At 44.0% G+C, this 17,131-nt stretch overlaps 1 protein-coding gene across 2 annotated transcripts in view; it reads right to left on the bottom strand.

Moving 5' to 3' along the window:
• Window positions 1–256: 256 nt before the first annotated feature.
• Window positions 257–17,131, bottom strand: part of HDAC8 (histone deacetylase 8) — a 151,182-nt gene continuing 134,307 nt past the window's right edge. For both annotated transcript variants that reach the window (XM_016136118.2, XM_016136117.2), the window contains one exon: window positions 257–820. In XM_016136118.2, coding sequence (XP_015991604.2) covers window positions 798–820 — 23 coding nt within the window. In that variant the 3' untranslated portion in view covers window positions 257–797. The remainder of the gene's footprint in view (window positions 821–17,131) is intronic.

Consider the following 17,131-nt stretch of genomic DNA (forward strand, 5'->3'; position numbering starts at 1 on the left):
CTCCCATTTTTATCATCAACTGATTGTCTACAGTTGACGGGGAAGTAGCCTCTCTATTCATCAAAATGCCACCTGCCCTTCCCACCCCCGAGTCGCTCCTCAGGCAGGCACAGCTCTTCCCTAGAGGGGCCCTAGCACGGGACAGAGCTTGGTGGTGACATACTAGTTCCTCAGCGGGGTCAGCTTCCAGGCTGCGCCAGGCCAGACAGTGTGTGCTGTCAGTGTGTCTTACAGTGAGAATGACGGGACACAAAAGTCGGTTTTCAAACATTTCATTAAAAACAAAATAGATCCTTAATCCTGAAAACAACACAGATGCCCTTCTTCCCACCTCCCCGCCTGCCAACCAGCCCGCCCCCCGCCAAAGCTCCGCCTAGATGGCCCCAAGGCCCGAACCCTGCCTCTCAGCCCCACTAAGCCCCACAAACTGCTCACTAGAGCTCCATGCCTTCCTCCAGCTCCTCATCTGTCTCCTTTAAGAAAATAAAAATAACCCCTCCCCAACTTGCTCAAAAATAATTTTCAAAGATTAGAAATGGCATTTGTGTGTTTTTAAAAAATAAACACTTTAAATGTTGGAAATCTCCCTCTTCCCTAGGTGTAGTCGAGGTTCTGGGGTGCCTGCCTGCCTCACCCCAGGGGGCAGCTGCCACTTGGTGCCCCTTGGAAATATTCAGGAAGTAATTTCTTCCCAATTTCCCCTGCAGTCACGAATTCCACACGCTGCTCGCATAAACACTCCGTCCTCATCACAGGCACTGCTCTTCCGCTCACGAAACCTGATCTCATCTTGTCGACTAGACCACATGCTTCAGATTCCCTGCAAACAGGACAGAAAACAAAATTCAAATTCAGGTAACATGTGTGAATTGCACCTCAAGAAAGCTGTAAAAAAAACATGTTGGGACTTGCTGTCTTGCTGTTCTTGGGAACTCAGGCACCCCCAACACACACCAGCCAAAAGCAGCAGAAGAACCGGCCAGCTGAGCCCAGTACAATCATCAGCCTACGGAGTCATGAGCTAAACAAATGGTTGTTTTAAGACACGTACAGACATACACATTCAGGCAACACTATTCGGAGTCACACTTCACTAGCTGCATCAAATCTTCCCCCACCCCCACCCCTTCCTTACAGAGGTGCAACCCTCCCTAGCATTTTCTATCCTGAATATCCATTAAATACAAATTGGGGGCTTTCCCTGCCCTCAGGCCTAAGAGTCTTTGATAGACGAGCTACCGCTACCGCTTCGAATGCTGCAGGACTTGGGCTCCAGGAATGAAAAGTTTGCTCACTCGGTCCCTCCACAGCGTTCTTGCCCCACTTCCTCGAGTCCAACCCGTATGGACTGAAGCAGGAGGAACTCCCAGGACGGCAGGGGCCTGCACGTCTTACTTGGGATTGATCTCCAAAGTCTAGCACAGTGCCGTACATAAAGCATGTGCTCAATAAATGCTGCATAAATGGACGAATGAAAGAAAGGGAGGAAGGAAAGAAAAAAACAAATGAGCACTCGCCGATCTAGTTTTATTTTTAATTTTAAAATAACACACAGTACAATTGACTTTTTTTGTATGTGCGGTTCTGTGATTTTTAACACGTGTATAGATTCATGACACAAAACAGTTCCATTAACCCTCAAAATTCCCCGTGCTGTCCTTCCGCGGCTACGTCCTCCCCTCCCCCTTACCACCTGACAACCACTGACCTATTCTCCATCCCTTTAAGTGTTGTCCTTTTGAGAATGTCGTATAAATGGAATCAAGCAGCATGTAACCTTTCAAGACTGGCTTCTTTCACTCAGCATAATGCCTTTGAGTTTCATGCAATTTTTTAGGTATATCAATTGTTTATTCCAAGTCTCTCCAACTGATGGAATCTTACGAATTTATTATTTAGTATCAAAACTAGGCGTTGGCATTGACAAAGCTCATTCAGGCTTCACCAGTGTTCAGCTGTGTGTGTAAGTGTGGTTCTACACAACTCCTCGCATGTGTAGATTCCTGTAACCCCCGCCACAAGCAGATCCAAAACGACGCCATCGCCACAAATTCGCCATGAATTTACCATTTCGAGATTGTTATATAAATGGAATCATAAAGTATACTGTCCTTAAGATCCATCCAAGTCGTTGTGTGCATTGTTTGCTCCTTTTTATTGCTGAGTGGCATTCCATGGTGTGGCTGGAGCAGTTTGTCTAAGCATTCAGCTGCTGAAGGACATCTGGGTCCCTTCCGGATTTTGGCTATTACACATAATGCTGCTATGAACATCCACGTACACGTTTTTGTGTGAACACGGTTTTCATTTCTCTGGGATAAATGCCCAAGAGTGCAGTTGTTGGGTCATATGGTAATTGCATGTTTAGTTTTAGAACGACCTGCCAGACCGTTTTCCAGAGTGGCTGTACTATTTTGCATTCCCACCAGCAATGAATGAGTGATCTGTTTTCTCACCATTCTTGTTGGTATTTGGTGGTGTCAACTAGTTTTTATTTTGTCGATTCTGATAGGTGCATAGGGATCCCTCGTTGTGGTCTCTGTTTGCATTTTCCTAATGGCAAAAGATGTTGAGCATATTTTTCAAGTGCTTATTTGATCTCTGTACATCCTCTTCCTGTATTGCTAATTGGATTTTTTTTTTACTGTTGAGTTTGGAGAGTTCTTTATATATTCTAGATACAAATCTGTTGTTTGACACATGATTTGCAAATATTTTATCTCAGTATGTAGCTTGTCTTTTCATTCTCTTAACACTTGCAAAGCAAAAGTTAATTTTTGGGATCATGCTTTTGGTGCTTTACATCCTTAAGCTTGCAATCGCTGGGTAACTTGATTCTTCATCTCTTAGTTCAAGTTCCCTCCATATGTTAGGAGTTGCCAAGTCTAATCTGAAGATGTCTCTCAAGTCTGTCCTCTTCTTTCTGTTTTATTGTCTCCACCTTAGTCATAGGGCTCATCACTTGGTCCAGTGCGACAGCCTCTTAGCTGGTGCTCCTGCCTCTGGAGCTGTTCCACATGGATAAAGAAGATTCCATGTCCAGGTGCTCTCGAAACACGTTTACAGAAGGGAAAGGTGGGTGCCATGGCTTCTGCTGCTCTGTCCTGCTCTCAACTTACATTTGGAGGCAATTAAGAAAAACAACAGAAATAATTTCCACCAAAAGTTGATGCTGAACAATACTGACTTTGGGTAACAATACAAATGGAAGCTTAAATAATGTCCGTTGTTTTCCCTTCAAATTGAGCTTTTCCAGCAGTGTGTGGCAGCCTGAGAAAATTCTACAGGCCAGCATGGTCTGGGGCCTGGGGAGACAAGGAGTACAGACCAGGGTGGGCAAACTCAAGTGCCTAGTGAGGCCGAGAATTAATTGTTTGTGGGTCACGCAGACCGTGAGCAAGATATATGGACCCTCTTGGTCTGTTTTTCCTTTTCTTACTTTGTATCACGACATGCATATGTAAGCCGTGGTTCCTTTTTTTTCTTTATTATGAAAGAAAAGAAAACCAAAATGGTATATGCGAGAAGATAAGTGGAAACTCGCACTTGGCCTGGAGTAAGAGATGAAAAAGTGAGTGCTGGAGTCTGTGGCAAACAGGAAGGGGGCGGCCGCCACTGGTCTCTGGGACAGTTCTGATTGACATCTACGGCTCTGCATTTCACTCTGAAATAGCCTGCTTCGGACAATAAATTCTACCGTCGCCCTACTTGAGATGTATAAGGAGTACTGCGTTGAGACTCAGGAGGCCCATTTTCACCGCCCTTTTCCAGAATGTCATACGACTGGAATCGCAGAGCATGTAGCCTTTTCAGACTGGCTTACTTCACTTAGCAATATGCATTTAAGGTTCCTCCACATCTTCTTGTAGCTTCATAGCTCATTTCTTTTTAACTCTAAAAATATTCCATTGTCTCAATGGATCAGTTTGTTGTTTCTTTCACCTAATGAAAGACATCTTGGTTGCTACCAAGTTTTAGCAATTATGAATAAAGCTACCATAAAAATCCATGTGCAGGTTTTTGTGAGGACATGAGCTTTCCAGTTATTTGAGCAAATAGTAAGAATCAGAATTGCTGGATCGTATGTTAAAACTATATTTAGCTTTGGAAGAAACTGCCAAACTGTCTTCCAAGTGGCTGCGCCCTTTTGCATTCCCACCACCAATGAGTGAGAGTTCCTGTGGCTCCACATCCTGGTCAGCATTTGCTGGTGTCAGTGATTTGGTTTTAGCCTCCTAATAGGTGTGTTGCAGTATCATGTTGTTTTAATGTGCAATTTCATGTGACATCATGCTGAGCATCTCTTCATATGCTTACTTGCCATCTGCATGTTCTTCTTTGGTGAGTGTCTATTAAGGTCTTTGGCCCATTTTTAATTTTTTGTTTTGTTTTGTTTTCTTATTGTTGATTTTTAATAGTTCTTTGTATACGTTGGATACCAGTCCATTTTTGGATATGTTTTGTAAATATTTCTCTCAGTCTGCAGCTTGTCTTTTTATTCCTGTAATCTTTAGCTGTCTTTCATTTTAACGTACAGTAGTGTTGTCTGATAGAACTTTCTCTGATGATGGAAGTAAATGTTCTGCGTGTATGCTGCCAAATATGTTAGGTACTGGTTATATGTGCCTACTGAGCACTTGAAATGTGCCTAGTACAAAGGAGGAACAGAATTGTAAATTTTATTTAATTTTAATTTGCTTCAATTTGAATGGCCACAGGTGGCTTGAGGCGACCATATTGGAAAGCACAGATACAGAACGGTCTACTTGTGCTTTTGTTTCTTCTTCATGACATTAACTAATGGGTCACCCTCATTTCCTCTCACTTACAACCTCCGTTTCAACCCATTGGCAAGTCCTAGGAATTCTACTTCCACAGTATATTCTAAATTCACCCACTTCCCTCTTTCCTTCACTCCTATCGTCTTACTCCAAACCATCAGCATTCCTTATATGACCATCCTATAGCAGCCAGAGCATTTTGTTAAAGCTTAGGTCAGACCATGTTACTCTTACACTTAAAACCCTCTATGGCTTCCAATCACACCTAGAATAAGATCCAAATTGCTTGGCTCCCAGGCCTGCAGGGCGTGGCCCGCCTCCTGTCTCCTCCCACCAACCTACTCTGCTCTGGCCACACAGGGCTTCTTTGTATTGCTGAAACACAAGTCACTCACTTTTCCTTCTTGGGGGCTCCCCCTTCTCGGCACCTTGCTAGTCCTTCTGCCTGGAGTGCTCCATCTCTGCACATCCCCACTTCTTACTCTTCTCATCATTCAGGTCTCAATTGACAAGTCACCCCTGAGAGGCCTTATGACCGTCCGATCTAAGCGGCCACCCTCAGTCACTCATTTTCTGTCCCGTCATCCTATTTTATTTTCTTCGATGCGCCGAGCACACTGAAACACCTCATGTGTTTATTTGCCTGTTGTCCATCTCCCGTCACAAGCTCCATGAGGGCAGGGACCTTGTCTGTCTTGTTCATCACTCTATTGCTGGCGCTCTCAACAGTGCCTGGCATATAATAGGGACTCAATAAATATTCATTGAAGGAATGAACATCTGCAGAGCCACGGGGTGGCTGATAAAGCACGTTCCCATTCAGTGCACCGAGGGCGTAAAGCTTGGTCTTCACTCCGCGGAGCCTTATAAATGTGGTTGAGGTGACAAAAGGAGCGTCTGTGCTGCCAGGCTAAGTGGCAAATGACCTAAAACAGTCAGAATCATAGCAGTTCGGGAGAATGCTGGGGGGAGGAACAGATAAAGGGGTTGAGGACCGTTGCGAAGGGTTCCCAGAGCTTCCGTCACGATGAGTGCCCCTTGGAAATGCTGTCACACCGACTTCACATCTGTGTTAATGGCAACCATATTTTTCTTCATGTCAACTCACTTTAAAAATTTTAATACCTATTTTGGCCTCGCTATCCTAAGCAGCAATAAGAGTAATAATCATCATCAGCACCATCATCATCATCAGACCTGATGTGCTTAAATATATTTTAAAACATACATTAGAATAAATATAGCAATTAAAATTAAAAAAATGCCTTTGTGTCACCCCAAATCGTCTCTTTACAGAGGTACATGAGGCGTGTTTTAGGGAAACCCGTCATTGTAGGGTTTCTGCCGCCATCGGCCTCCTCAGCCTGTAATGTCTGAGAACTTGGGGTGGCACGTGGCCCTCCGCAGCCCCGTCATCCGGCTCATCAGCCTGATCTACCCACTCATTTCACAAGCCTTTACTACCAATGTCTACAATGGGCTAGGCCCTGTGCTGGGCGCGGGAGTCGCGGCAGAGAACAAGATACTATTCTTACACGACGCAATATACATATATGTTACTGTTCAGTTGTACACCTGGATTTCATTAACCAACACCATCATCATCATCAGCAGCAGCAGCATAATGACACAGTTCTTGCCCTCATGGAGCTCTCAGTCTAGTGAGAGAGGCATACGCGGACACAGAAACATCACAGTCCATAGCAACAAGGCAATAAGACAGCAGTCCACACAGACCGGCCAGGGCACACCAAGAGAGGGCGTGGAAGGCTTCATAGATGAGGCAGCATCTTGAAGAACAAAGAAGGAGAGAATGTTCCAGGCAGCAGGAACAGAGCGGGAGGTATAAAGGCAGCTGCACGCTTTTTGTGTCCAGGGTACAGGATGAGGGTCAGGAAGCGGGGCGGTGGGGCTAGAGGCCGGGGCACCGCGGGCCTGAAAGGCCTTGGTCTTATCCTAGAACTGAGAGGGTGCATTCTGAACTATTCTCTTAAGATGGGGAAGGGCCCATCTGGTGACATTCAGGGTTCCATGCTGCTACCCATCACAACCAGGCTTGAGAGTCACGGCTCTGCCTAAGAATCGCAGAACAAAGGATTTCTATGAAGGCTTGGGAACATGCTGATATGGATAGCTGATTTAATTTCACCTCTCAATTGACGACTCTATTGTTTGCTTTGGAATGTGGATCCCTCCTGTCATCAGAAAGCCTTTTGATGACAATTAAGTCTAACCAACAAACACCCCTTGTCGGCCTCTGACTCAAATTAGAACCCGACTCAGCGGATTCATCACACCAGGTTCCTAGTATTTACAGGACAGCAGCACTTAAAGGACATTACGCTGATGGTCGGGGTGCTCTGGTCCTGGCTTGCGAGGGACTGCGGCAGCCTCGAACGGGACCGAGGCAATTTCTAAAATAGCCTATGATTCACTTTTTCTCCCCTCCTGTGCCTAAATCGGCTGGCTCCATGTGGAGGGATAGGCACAAGTAACTGAGGTGACATCACAGGAGTGGCCTGCCAGCCGGCCAGCCTATGGAGCCCGGCCTCCAAGCAGCGAATGCGAGGGGCTGGGCGACGCCGCGCAGGCATTTTGGAGTCACAGCTCCGGGTTCTTCGGTCCACGTGCTCTCTTCACATTTCTTTCTCAGACAAAAATTCGGGGCTGGGCAGTCCAGGATAATGGGAATAGCAGCAGCAGGAAGAATAATACAGCCTTCCATCTGTATAATGCTTCAGAGTTGCGAAAGCCATTTGCTCCATTTTGCTCCACCCAAACACTAGTGGGAATGGAAGCTGGGATTTTAGGCCTGAACTGGAGACAAAGTCTCACGGTCTTGCACAAAGGAGCTAAACGCTGAGGTTTGCTACTCACCTCCAGGCACATCTTGATTAGGCCTTGGATGCCGCCAGGAAGGTCAGGAAGACTCCTTTCAAGTTCTAGGTGCTTCCTGGGAGATAAGTTCTCCAGGACAAATTGCCTGGCATGCCACCCTGATGCACCGTGCCATCCCGGCGGAGCCAGTGAGCGGCGCCAGTCTGAGCACGGCCAGCCCCTTCTGCACAGCCTGGTTTACAGCCCCAGTGGTCCCAGAGACCTTTACTGGTGCCAAACGCATGGCCACTAACTGTGCAGCCCTGAGGCGGGCTGTGTCATGAACATCTGGAAGTGCCAACAGCTGCCAGAGCAGCTCATACGTCTGTGAAAGGAAAACCACAATTCCAGCGCTCTTGGCCATCGGTGCAGATCCTGGTGATGGGGGCTTGGTGCGGACGGCCAAGGAGTGAGCCAGAGGGATTCTTTCCTTGGAGGAGCCATACAAATACTTCACAGTGGTCTCGTGTTTGCTCTGTGACCTCCCAGCACCTGGTCCCAGAATAGCTCAGCGTCCCCAGTGCCCCACTGCTAAAGTCAGCATGAGAAATCTCCCGGCCTAGCTCCCTCCCCAGTCCTCCCTAGCATCCTGGCTGCCAGGCCGGAAACCAAAGCAGTGGCATACTCTTGCTTGGCCCTCTTGGTTTTAGATTAGATTTCAGCGGCGCATGTGTGCACGCGCGCGCGTGTGTGTTTAGGAGGAGGTGGGGGACCACTATAGAAGCAGTGAGCCACAGATGCTCGGCAATATCGTGACAGTGGCAGGTGCTTCTGCTATTGTCGCTGCTATAGCTGCTGCCGCCACCACCGGCATGTGAATTCAGAATGATCAGAAGACCATAATAGCTGGTCAGTGGCATGAAAATGTCATATTTGTAAACCAAGATGCTGTACTCAAGCAATTCTGTCTGTTGGGAATCTTGGCGGGCGGTCCGAGCTGCCCTTTTGAAAGCTCAATCTGTACACCTGTATGTAGACAGTGACTGGCACAAGAGGACATCATCATGTCCAAAGGACGGAGGCCCAACTTGTTTTCCAGCTCATGCGGGATATGTGCACTCATGAAAATAGATTAAGGATCACCGCCTCGGCCTGCTTTAGAGATGCGAATAAAAGTCTTGGCTTGAGACTGCATGCTCTCTGGTTGACTGATTTTTCAATTGATTTGTATTTATTAGCTAATGAAATTAAAGTTGTAAAAATGATAACAGAAACACAATAAATCTCTCCCACAACTGGCTGTTTCTATGTCACTATGGTGCATTCCTCACTTTGATTACTTCAAAGTCTATTATTTTGTTCTCAATTATTCTGTTTTTCTGGCACTGGAGAAAATCAATTTGTTTTATTTTCTCTTATTCATGCACTCAATTATGCTCTTCGGGCACATTTAATCACTTTGATGTTTTCATTTTATGGCCCGTCTCTAGGCGCTTCAGCTGCATTGCTGCCAACGGGCAAGCAGGACTAATTTGCATGTCACAATAGACTTGAAATTCTGACTCAATTTAGGAATCTTTATGAAATCTCCCTCCAAAATATGCCTGAAGTTGCAAATAGGCAGAAGGATGTGGGAAAACAGGAGCTTATAAAGATGCTTCCCTTTCTCAAAAGACGAGAGCTCTCTGGTGGCCTGGCTGTGGCTTGAGGATGTCCGTGTCCAGGTCCGACAGAGAAGTCCATGGGGTGGGATGTCGGCAGAACACCCTCTGCAACTTGACGCTCAGAGCCCTGCAAAGGCTGCCCCGTGGCAGCGAAGCCAGGGGGGCTGGGCCTGCCTGCTCCAGTGTAAATGCCCCTCGGCCCTGCCGGACTTGGAGCCTCTGCTGCACACAGCACCTGAATCTCCGCTGGTTAAGGGGCCTCCGCGTACATAGACTGAGAGAATCATCCACGGCAAGGCCTTCCAGAACCCAGCGGTTCACCTTATTTTTGCTCATAATTTCCAACTTCTCTTTGGCCTCTTATTTTAGAGCTAAAGTCTGGAGGGGAATAAGCGATATAATTGCTTTAGGCATGTACTTTGGGCAAACAGAAAACAAATGCTTAATTAAACTCATTAGAGGCCTCCAACTGATCTTCAAAAGTTCTCGATCTATTGTATGCCACAACGAGCAGCTCCGCCAGGCAGAAGAAAACTTCTGCATTTCCTCCTCTAAATTCTGGATGCGATCTGCAGTCCCTCAAGTGGCATCTCAGCTCCGTCGCTTACTTGTCCTGTGACCTTGCACGAGCTAATGGGCCTCCCTACGCCTCAGTTCTCTCATCCGTTAAATGGAGGTAATTATCTACCTCACAGACAGGTCTTGGTTCCAAACTTCGATATTGCCAAACATTTCACCACATTCATATGGCATTTATCTCTCTCATACACACTCTTTTTTGAAACTTAACCTCATCCAGAATAATGCTATCTGTGAAATCAAAGAGTTTGATGAGACAGTTGTATTTCGAATACACATTAAAACATATATATTAAACACATCACATTCATTTCTGCTTTTGGGTGTTTGATCCTGCTCTTCCCTTCATCTACAATGTTCTTCACCCCAATTTTGCCAAGCTCTTTCCCTTCATGAAGCTCTATTATTGAACGTTATCTCCTCGGGGAGGTGTTTATCGGCCACCCTACCTAAAGCAGCGCCCCCTCTGAATTGATCAGTAACCCACATAAAAGTAAAAATTTAGCCTAGCACGAAGCAGGCTCTACTTCCACCCCACCGGGATGGTGTCAGAGAAGGCAGAGTGGAAAGCTGGGACTACTGTCCCTGCTCAGGGACAAGGAAGCCCAGCCACTGGTGTGCCGGCACGGGCCATACAGGGAGTAGTCACGAGGTACAACCCTGCTCCTGCCAGGGTGGTATCAATACAGGTCTCGTGGGGAGCTGGAATTCCTACTCCTGCCCAGCAGTAGTGAGGTGGCCTCCTCCCCTGAGGCTGTCAATGGCAACGGAGCGAGGAACCTAGACTTCTACGCCCACCCAGAGGTACTGGGGTGATGCCCCCTGTCCTGCCTGTGTGCTGTCAGAGGAAGCCTGCTAAAACAGAAGATTTAAATGAGATGCACGGCTTCATAAAAATACATAAAATGTTCAGGATATAACAGAAAATCACTCATACCAAGAACAGGAAACCCTCGACTTGAATGAGAAAAAGGCAATCGACAGACGCCAACATAGAGATGACACAGATGTTGAAAATATCTGACAAAAACTTCAATGAGCAATTATGAACATACATGAAACAAATGAAAAAATAAGAAGTCTCAGCAAAGAACTAGAAGAAAAAAAACTAAATCAATAAACTGGAATATAAACTAATAGAAATTATCCAATTTGAACAACAGACAAAAAAAAATAGTCTGAAACAGTGAGCAGAATCTCAGCGACCACGTGAGACTATGATAAAAGATGTAATATTCATGTCACCAAAGTCCCAGAGGGAGAAGAGAAAGAAGGTGGGAACGAAAAGGTATGTGAAGACATAATGGCTAAAGATGTCCCAAATTTGGCAAAAGACATATACCTACGTACTGAACTCCAAACTGTGATAAACCCAAAGAAATTCACACCAAGGCCTATCATAATCAAATTCCTGAAAGCTAAAGAAAAAGAAAATCAGAAACCATGGAGGCCAGTAGGAGGTAACAGAAAAGTTTTCAGGTGCTGAAGGAAAATAATTGTCAGGTGCTGAAAGAAAAAATTAAAATAAATAAAATACTCAGTGACAATGTCCTTCAGGAATGAAGGAGAAATAAAGATATTCTAAGAGGAAGGAAAACTAAGAGAATTTGTCACCAGTAGACCTGCCCTAAAATAATGGCCAAAGGAAGTTTTTGAAATGGGAAGGAAACAATAAAAGAAGGAATCTTGGAACAAGGAAGAAAGAAAGAACAATGGAAAGACTAACGATGTGGGTAAATATAATAGATTTTTCTTCTCTTGAATTTGCTAAATTATGTTCAATGATTGAAGCAAAAATTAAAACACTGTTTGATGTAGCTCTAAATATATGCATAAGAAATATTTAAGACAATTATATTAAACAGGGGAGGGGAAAGGAACTTAAAGGTAGGTAAAGTTTCTACGCTTAACTTAAACTGGTAAAATGTTGACACCTGTACACTGTGATAAGCTATGCCTGTATAATACATACCCACGACAACCACTCAAAAGCCTGTACAAAGATAGAATCACAACCACTACAGACGAATCGAAATGGAATTTGAGCAAATGTATAACCACCACCAAGAAAGGAGGAAGAAGAAAATAGACAGAAACAAAGAACAGAGGGAACAAAGAAAAAATGAAAAATAAGATGGCAAATTTAATCTCTAACATATCAAAATTACATTGAATGTAAATGATCTAAATACACCAATTAAAAGACAAAGATTGGCAGTGGCTAAAGAAATGTTCCAGTTACATGCTGTCTACAAGAAACTCACTTCAAATATGATATAAGTAGGTTGAAAGCAAAAGGATAAATTAATGTATGCCATGCAAACATTAATCAAAAGAAAGCAGGACTGGCTACATTGACATCAGATAAAATAGACTTCAGAGCAAAGAAAATTACCACAGACAGAGAGGAACATTACATTATGGAAAAAGGGTTAATCTCCCAGGAAGGTATAGCAACCCTAAATGTGTAAGCACCAAACAACCAAGCTTTGGAAGACATGAAGCAAAAACGGATAGAGCTGTAAGGACAAATAGAGCTACAATTAGAGTTGGAAACTTCAACATCCCTCTCTCAGCAACTGATAATAGAACAAGTAGACAGAAAATGAGCAAGGATATAGAACTCAACAATGCTATCAGTCAACAGGATCTAACCGACATTGATAGAACACTCTGCCAAACAACAGCAGAATACAAATTATTCTCTAGCACTCACAGGACATATACCAAGACAGACCATGTACTGGGTCATAAAACAAACCTCGACAAATAGAGAGGAAATGAAATTATACAGAGCATGTTTTCTGACCACAATGGTATTGAAGTAGAAATGAAAAACCTCCTGAAAAAAGAAATCTCCAGGTCTAGATGGTCTCACTGGAGAATTCCACTAAAAAAGAGAATTAACACCAATTCAATACTATCTCTTGCAGGAAATAGAAGAGGAAGGAACGTTTCTGAACTCAATTTTAATGAGGCCAGTATTGCCCTGATACTGAAAGCAGTTGATGACAGTATGCAAAAGAAACCCACAGACTAACATCCCTCATCAATATAAATGGAATCCTCAATCAAACATTAGTGAATGGAATTCACATCTATACCTATATCTATCTGTATCTATACCTGTATGTGTATATATGTATGTGTGTGTATATATACGCATGTGTATAACTATGTCATCTACATTTAAATCTATATCTATATCTAAATCTATATCTATACCTATATATGTGTTTCTACACCATGACCAAGTGGGGTTTATTCCTTTTAATATAGCTGTAGGTATTTATAGATTTTCCTTACTGAATTGAAGCAACACCCCTTTATATTCCTACTTTCCCTAACACTTTTGTCATGAATGAATGTTGGATTTCGTTAAATGCTGTTTCTGGATCAAAATCCAACACTTATGACAAAAGTGTTCAGAGAAGTAGGAATATAGGGGGTACTGCTTCAATTCAGTAAGGAAAATCTATAAAAACCTACAGCCAACATCACAGTTAATGATGAAAGACTTTTATTCCATATACTACTAGAAGACTAAGCATAATGGGGCAAGAAAAAGAAACAGAAAGCATACAGATTGGAAAGGAAGAAATCAAACTGTCTCTATTTGCAGATGAATGGTGATCTATGTAGAAAATCCTAAGGGACTTACAAGAAAAATCTGGAATTAATAAATGAGTTCAGGAAAGTCACAAGATGTAAGTACAATATACAAAAACTGTATTTTTATATACTAGCAATGTATACATGTAAATCAAAAATGAAAACCACAATGATTCGAAAATAGGAAAACAAGTATAAAACCTGTTCATGATTTGAATGCTGAAAATTACAAAATGCTAATGAGGGAAACCAAAGATCTAAATAAATGGAGAGGCATACCATGTTCATGGATTCGAAGACTCAACATAATAAAGATGTTTTCTCCTCCCAATTGATATACAGGTTTAACAAAATTCCTAATGAAATCACTTCAAGATTTTTTTTGTGAATATAGAAAAGATTATTCTAAAGTTTATATGAAAGGGCAAAGAAATTAATATAGCTAAAAAATTTTGGGAAAGAAGCAAGAGGAACCACTCTGCCTGGTTTTAAGATTTGTTATATACCTACAGTCATCGACACTCTGAGAGGAAGAGATTAATGGAGCAGAAGAGAGAAGCCAGAAAGACTGAGACTGACACAGTTGCCTTGGAGTGAATGAGAATTCTGGAAAGGGAGGTGGTTCTAGGGAGCTATCTGGATTTTCTTCCCTTCTACCAGACAGAAGAGGCTTTACACATGAGTCAAGGGAGGGTCTGCTTTGCAAGGCCAATGGAAGAACCGTTGAGTTACTGGAAGTGCCTAAGAAAGGCAACAGCTCTTGAGACATGTAAAACATTCACTCTCCAGTCCTTTATTTTTCCAGCTGTGTGCAGGTGCAGTGACCAGATTTTATAAACAAAAAACTGGGACATAAGGTCTGATAGAAGATTATTATCTTTTTCTTTAAAAACCCCAAACATGTATTACTTTTTCTTCTGACTGTAAATGATAGAAATTTTCATGATAGAAATTTTGAAAAATACAGAAAAAGAATAAAGATGTAAAAAATTATCCGTAATTCCAATCTTACCACCAAAGATAATCTGTTAGCATTTTTGTTTTTTTTTCTAGTCTTTTTCTGTACATATCTACACATTCACACACACACAAGCGTTGTGTATATTTATAAAATTGAGACGATATAGTATTAAATCATTTTGGAGCCTGCCTTTTTTTTCACTTAGCATTGTTATCATGAGCATATTCTTGTGTTATCCAATTATCTGTTAACATTTCTTTTTAATTTGCTGCAAGAAATTCTTTCATGTAGGTGTACTGAGGCATTGTCTCATACTTCAAATTCACCACGTTAAAACAGAACACACCAAGTACGTTTGTGTAAACCTAACCAGCAGCCTCCATCCCAGTTGGGATCCATTGTGGAGATCTCTGAGTCATTTTCTCCCATGCACCTTGACCGCCTCCAGGTCTCAGCCATTCGGGAGGAAGGAGATAGGAATCATCCTACCACCACCACTGAAGTTCATGCCCTTGCAGGCTCGTTCTTGGAATACCATCATGACCCACCCAGATCTCACTACGTCAAGTCATGACTTAATTCCGGAACCGAGAATGGCTCCTAATTTGCTGTAGCCAATAGGGACAACTCAGCCTGAAATTCAAGGGAACCTGTAATCTGCCACTGACCCCACCTATCCGAGTTTCTGTCACTTATGAGGACTTCTGCAGTCTAGAAATCCTCCCCGAATTCTAGAAGCGGTCCCTTTAAAGTCATATTCACCCACTTCTCCAGCATAGCATCAGCCATCATTATATGTGGATATAAGGGGGTTACTTTCGTTTCCTCACCTAGACTTCTCAGCTGCTGATCAGAAGGAGGACCACGTCTTAAACCTTTCATATATTTCCCACGTCACCAAGCACATGAGACGTTCTGAAGAGTCATTGACTGACTTAGCCGGGTTTTCAAGTGGAGACACAATCACACTTCTTAAAGTTAATCTGGTTCAGAGCCTCACTTTGGGAGGCCTTGCAGGGTGGGAAGGGTTTACCAAGGGGTGACTGGACAAAGCAGACAGGGGATGATGAGTAGACGTGACTGAGCGCTTCTGCCAAGGAGACGAGGGGCATCCGGCCTGGATTCATGCCCCGAAGTCACCGCTTACTTGTTATGTGACTATGGGCAGTCACACTACGCCACAAGGCAATTGTGAGGATTAAATGAGATGATCGATGTAAAGGACCCAGCACGCGCTGTTGCACACGAGGCCTTCGATAACGGTAGTTCCCACCTCCTGGATTTAGATAGATGTTGCAAGTCTTCGTAAATGGGGTTTTCGTGGTTCGCTAAAACTTACTAAGTTACTGTAATGTTGGGGAGTAGCGTCCATTTTTATTTTGGAATTTATAAAATTTTCAGCATATTTTTATAACTTATCTTTTTGTTGAACAACAATAACAACAACAACAACAACAACAACAACAACAACAGCAAACCTTTGCAATAATTACACTCTTAGGTAACGCAAAAAACAGAGAGGAACCTGATTAATGGGGAAGCATAGCCTGGCTGTAGGCTCCTGGAAAGGCCCACGGCAGGCTGGAGAGGCATGAAGAAAGGACAGGGGATGGCAAGGGGAAATAAAGTACACGCATCACAGGGATCCTCACCTGAAGTCATGCAAATTAGCTGAGGCATCTCCACAATGCTGCTCCAAAGTCCTTCCCAAAGCCCTGAAGCTAATGGTCAGTCTGTCTTGGAAGCCACCCCCCCCTCCTTTCAACTTATGCTCATGGCTTCCCGGGAAGCGAGACAAAGTGTCGAAGTAAGCAGAGTCCCCATGGTTTCCAGTCCCACCAGGCAGGAGTCCTGCCTCAAGCTTGGGGCTCCAGCAGGCCTTGGACATGCCCAGACCTAACACCTCAATTGCTAATCCCTAGAAGAATGTCAAATCCAGACTCCATGCTGCAGGAGGAGGTGTTGCTCACACCCAGCACAATGGTTCTCCCGAGGATGTTACCGGTAGATGTGCAGAAGGTCTCAGCTTGGGGCTGAGGACCTGCAAATCACAGACTGGGCCTGGTGGCCACAGCGCACTTCAGGCCGCAGAAGCTGGGTGGGTTGGCTTCTTCCAGCGCAGGGCGGGAAGGGTTTACTGGGGGCGATTAGAAAAAGTGGAGTGGGGAATGACAAGAAGACTCGACAGGGCAACACTGCAAGGAGCGGAGGGGACCCAGAAAGGCCAAGCAGCCTGACTCAAAAGCCCCGAATCAGACCTGTGTCCAAATGTCCTTTCCATCACCTATCAGCATAGTAGGTGCTTAGTAACTACTTGCCGAGTGTATGGAAAACGTGACCTTGGCTAAGTCACTCATCCTCTCTGAGCCTCAGTTTCCTCATCTGTAAATAATAGCTATTATTCTTATTATTCCACCCGTGTTGTCTTTCACCCCGTGTGCATCAGTTTGCCGGCTCATCTCCCGAACCGTGCACTGACGAACCTCCAGTTACAATAAAACACATGCATATGCATAACTCAGCCTCTCTTCTCTGCCCCTATGCCCAGAAGGTTGGGCCTGCCTGGGCTGCGACACGAAGCTTTCATTCCCCTAGGGACCTTTACTTGATTCAAATGTCATCAGTACCAAGGACGAGAAAACCTCTACCCCCATTTCCCTGTGCCGAGCGGCCTCTGGAGATTGAGCGTGTCAGCACTGTTCCAACTCTGGAAGGTT

Source organism: Rousettus aegyptiacus, unplaced genomic scaffold (genome assembly GCF_014176215.1).
Source record: "Rousettus aegyptiacus isolate mRouAeg1 unplaced genomic scaffold, mRouAeg1.p scaffold_m13_p_9, whole genome shotgun sequence".
In the NCBI taxonomy this organism is placed as follows: Eukaryota; Metazoa; Chordata; class Mammalia; order Chiroptera; family Pteropodidae; genus Rousettus; species Rousettus aegyptiacus.